This window comes from Salvelinus alpinus, chromosome 31, assembly GCF_045679555.1.
Source record: "Salvelinus alpinus chromosome 31, SLU_Salpinus.1, whole genome shotgun sequence".
NCBI lineage: Eukaryota > Metazoa > Chordata > Actinopteri > Salmoniformes > Salmonidae > Salvelinus > Salvelinus alpinus.
The window spans coordinates 37,267,178-37,272,177 of record NC_092116.1 but is presented as its reverse complement, the minus strand read 5'-3'; the positions used below and the strand labels follow the sequence as shown (position 1 = coordinate 37,272,177).

Genomic DNA, 5,000 nt, shown 5'->3' with positions numbered 1-5,000 from the left:
TCGTGGGGATTCTCCATGCCACCACGCTGTCTCACAAAAAACTATGATGTGATGATTAGATTTGTTAACGTGGCTATAAACGAGTTGTGGCTCAAACCAACTTCAGAATTTGACTTTAACGAATTTGACACTTTGGCTTTTGGTTAAAGGCATCTCTCCTACTCCAGGGGACTTCTGGGTAATACTCCAGGGGACTTGTGGGTAATACTCCAGGGGAATTCTGGGTAATACTTCAGGGGACGTCTGGGTAATACTCCAGGGGACTTCTGGGTAATACTCCAGGGGACTTCTGGGTAATACTCCGGGGGACTTCTGGGTAATACTCCAGGGGACTTCTGGGTAATGTTAAACAACGTCATCATCATCCCACTGGCTTCTTCTCTGACCAGCTCTCATTGGCTATTGCTGATCCCCGTTCTCAGAACTTGCACATCTCACACTACAAGAACATTGCCGATTTTGAAAAAACATCGGGATGTCTGGGACCTCTGGGACGTCTGGGACCTCTGGGATGTCTGGGACCTCTGGGACGTCTGGGACCTCTGGGACCTCTGGGACCTCTGGGACCTCTGGGACCTCTGGGACGTCTGGGACCTCTGGGACGTCTGGGACCTCTGGGACCTCTGGGACGTCTGGGACCTCTGGGACCTCTGGGACCTCTGAAACCTCTGGGACGTCTGGGACCTCTGGGACGTCTGGGACTGCTCAACGATGGGATCGGTAGCTCTCCTATTGCGTCTCTGACCCGCTCACAATAAACTGGCCGTGCGCCCCGAGTAGGCAATGACATGGGGATTTTGTCTCCGATCTCAAAAGCTTGTCCGAATTGTCCCGGGCTTGCGACTGTATAAATTCCTGCTGTTTGTTACTGTTAAAAACTGACCTGCAACCTGCCCTGTCTGGAACTGTGTTGCTACCAAAGATAAAGGTGGGAGTAATGGAGAGGACAGCGTTTTCTCTGTCACAGCTGAAGGATGTTTTAAATCAACACAAAGAGTTCTACAAGCAGTTGTCCAAATACTGATGGACTCAACTGAAAAAAGATGATCAGGCCAGAGAGGTCCAGGACCTGAAGAACAGTTTGTAGTTCTCCCAGGGAGAGGTGTAGAGACCAGAGGTCCAGGACCTGAAGAACAGTTTGTAGTTCTCCCAGGGAGAGGTGTAGAGACCAGAGGTCCAGGACCTGTAGAACAGTTTGTAGTTCTCCCAGGGAGAGGTGTAGAGACCAGAGGTCCAGGACCTGTAGAACAGTTTGTAGTTCTCCCAGGGAGAGGTGGATATCAGACCAGAGGTGTAGAGACCAGAGATGGATATCAGACCAGAGGTGTAGAGACCAGAGATGGATATCAGACCAGAGGTGTAGAGACCAGAGATGGATATCAGACCAGAGGTGTAGAGACCAGAGATGGATATCAGACCAGAGGTGTAGAGACCAGAGATGGATATCAGACCAGAGGTGTAGAGACCAGAGATGGATATCAGACCAGAGGTGTAGAGACCAGAGATGGATATCAGACCAGAGGTGTAGAGACCAGAGATGGATATCAGACCAGAGGTGTAGAGACCAGAGATGGATATCAGACCAGAGGTGTAGAGACCAGAGATGGATATCAGACCAGAGGTGTAGAGACCAGAGATGGATATCAGACCAGAGGTGTAGAGACCAGAGATGGATATCAGACCAGAGGTGTAGAGACCAGAGATGGATATCAGACCAGAGGTGTAGAGACCAGAGATGGATATCAGACCAGAGGTGTAGAGACCAGAGATGGATATCAGACCAGAGGTGTAGAGACCAGAGATGGATATCAGACCAGAGGTGTAGAGACCAGAGATGGATATCAGACCAGAGGTGTAGAGACCAGAGATGGATATCAGACCAGAGGTGTAGAGACCAGAGATGGATATCAGACCAGAGGTGTAGAGACCAGAGATGGATATCAGACCAGAGGTGTAGAGACCAGAGATGGATATCAGACCAGAGGTGTAGAGACCAGAGATGGATATCAGACCAGAGGTGTAGAGACCAGAGATGGATATCAGACCAGAGGTGTAGAGACCAGAGATGGATATCAGACCAGAGGTGTAGAGACCAGAGATGGATATCAGACCAGAGGTGTAGAGACCAGAGATGGATATCAGACCAGAGGTGTAGAGACCAGAGATGGATATCAGACCAGAGGTGTAGAGACTAGAGATGGATATCAGACCAGAGGTGTAGAGACCAGAGATGGATATCAGACCAGAGGGGTAGAGACCAGAGATGGATATCAGACCAGAGGTGTAGAGACCAGAGATGGATATCAGACCAGAGGTGTAGAGACCAGAGATGGATATCAGACCAGAGGTGTAGAGACCAGAGATGGATATCAGACCAGAGGTGTAGAGACCAGAGATGGATATCAGACCAGAGGTGTAGAGACTAGAGGTGGATATCAGACCAGAGGTGTAGAGACCAGAGATGGATATCAGACCAGAGGTGTAGAGACCAGAGATGGATATCAGACCAGAGGTGTAGAGACCAGAGATGGATATCAGACCAGAGGTGTAGAGACTAGAGGTGGATATCAGACCAGAGGTGTAGAGACCAGAGGTGTAGAAACTTGCAGCAAGATGAAGACAAACAGGAAGTCCTCTCAATATAATATTCCATTTTATTTGGAACAACAATCCAGACAAAATTAAACGGGCCTATTTATATAATGATTATGAATTCGGAGGGCAGAAATTATTACATTGTAAAACACTAAACCTTTCACTAAAGGCTTCAGTCATACAAAAGTTAGACTTAAATCCAAACAGGTTCTCTAGCAGATTGCTACGAATGTCTCTGTTACGTTCGTCGTCAAATGAATGAGACCAAAGCGCAGCGTGGAAAGTGTTCATCGTACTTTATTAGAATGAATACCATAAACAACAAAGGGAGAACAACGAACGTAAAGTTCTGCAGGGCTAAATAGCTACGGTCCAAAAACAACATCCCACAAACTATGGTGGAAAAAAGGGCTGTCTAAGTATGATTCCCAATCAGAGACAACGATAGACAGCTGTCCCTGATTGGGAACCATTCCCGGCCAACAAAGAAATAGAAAACTAGAATGCCCACCCAAATCACACCCTGACCTAACCACATAGAGAAATAAAAAGGATCTCTAAGGTCAGGGCGTGACAGTCTCACCCCATGTTCAAGAATGGCCTTTTTCCTTTTCATTCAGATTACAACCTCTCACTTTAGGTTATTTTCAAAATGGAATCTCCAAAATATCGCTATTTTTAAAACCCGTATTAGAAAGTTGGTTGCAGTTTCAGTTTAATCAGAAAAGACAACAACTATTACAGCAAATATTATGGTTCAACTTAAATATACAGATTGATTAAAAAAATATATTAAAAAATGCCATCATCTTTGTAAATTATATCATAAATAGGACTGGTGGAAATTATATATGGAAATGTCTGTCCTAATTACAACCAACTATTTGCAGCGCTACCTCAACAGTGGAAGAGGCAAGTGGAAGGGGGGAAAGTAAGGAACTTGTCTGTCGGCATTAAAGACCAACATTGGTTAAAGAAAATTGTGATGAATAAAAAAAGGACCCAAAAATTGACAGTTGTTGACATATTTGCAAAATAGTTGGGAAGAGATTTTCGATGTCCCGATTCCACGACACATGGTTAACGAACTGATACGCAAAACGACGCCGGATTCCAAAATTATAATTGTTCAATTTAAATGATATTACAAAATTATTGCAACCAATAGAATGTTTTATATATATAAGTATTCAGACCCCTTTTTCTCAAATATTGTTACGTTAATAATACGCCTAATTGTTATTATTAATTTTTCAATTTAAAATATCAAAGCGTCTATAAATACTTATGTAAATGTACTTATGTTTTTAATTTTGAATACATTTGCAAAAATGTCTAAAAACCTGTTTTTCGCTTTGTCATTATGGAGTATTGTGTGTAGATTGAGGGAAACCCAGTCATGTGAAATCCATAGATTAGGACCTGATGAATTTATTTACATCGACTGATTTCCTTATATGAACTGTAACTCCTCTCTCCTCCCCCCCCTCTTCTCTCTCTCTCCTCCCCCTCCTCCTCTCTCCACCCCCCTTCTCCTCTCTCTCCACCCCCCTTCTTCTCTCTCTCCACCCCTCCTCTGTCTCCTCTCTCTCCACCGCCCCCATCTCCTCTCTCCATTTCCTCTCCAGATATATCTGTACAGTATAAGTATGGACGACCAGTGTTGTCTCTCCCCCTGCCGTCCCGTAGTGAGTTGTGTCAGTTCAGTCTGCGTCCCATGTTGATGACAGTAACAGACTTCCTGTCAGACATTCAGAGAGAGGACCCTGGAGTAGCTACTGCAGCTGTACTGAGCACAGGTAGGTCTGCGTCCCATGTTGATGACAGTAACAGACTTCCTGTCAGACATTCAGAGAGAGGACCCTGGAGTAGCTACTGCAGCTGTACTGAGCACAGGTAGGTCTGCGTCCCATGTTGATGACAGTAACAGACTTCCTGTCAGACATTCAGAGAGAGGACCCTGTAGTAGCTACTGCAGCTGTACTGAGCACAGGTAGGTGAACGCACATAAACACACCCCTGCATGCTTCAAGACTGTGTTAGCCTGCTGAGCTAAAGCCTAGGCATTAGCGCCAGGAACTGACAGAAGTCTTCAGGTCTCAGGCAAGATCGGTTAATTTGTGGATTCACAACCATCGTGTAAAAATATCAACATCTTCACTAACCTATTCTGACAGTAACAACATCCCTTTGTCTTCTCCTCTCTTCTTCTCTCCTCTCCCTTCCTCCACTCTCCCTCTTCACCTCCTCTCCCTCCTCTTCATCTTCCTCCTCCTCCCCTCCCAGATGGAGAGAGGGTATGCTCTACCACCTCTATAGACACAGTTCTCAATCAAGACTTCCAGATCCTCATCAACAGCACCATCTACAGGATACACTCCCCGGGCAGAGGTACCCGAACGCTG

At 45.6% G+C, this 5,000-nt stretch overlaps 1 protein-coding gene across 2 annotated transcripts in view; it reads left to right on the top strand.

Annotated features, from left to right (window-relative positions):
• The window catches only part of LOC139561234 (calcium uniporter regulatory subunit MCUb, mitochondrial-like), an 18,824-nt gene that overhangs the window by 7,141 nt on the left and 6,683 nt on the right, over positions 1–5,000 (top strand). Inside the window, exons 3-4 of one of the 2 annotated variants that reach the window (XM_071378205.1) lie at positions 4,224–4,394; positions 4,882–4,986. In XM_071378205.1, coding sequence (XP_071234306.1) covers positions 4,224–4,394; positions 4,882–4,986 — 276 coding nt within the window. Of the gene's footprint in view, positions 1–4,223; positions 4,492–4,881; positions 4,987–5,000 lie in introns of those variants that run through there. The other variant, XM_071378204.1, reaches the window with a different exon arrangement.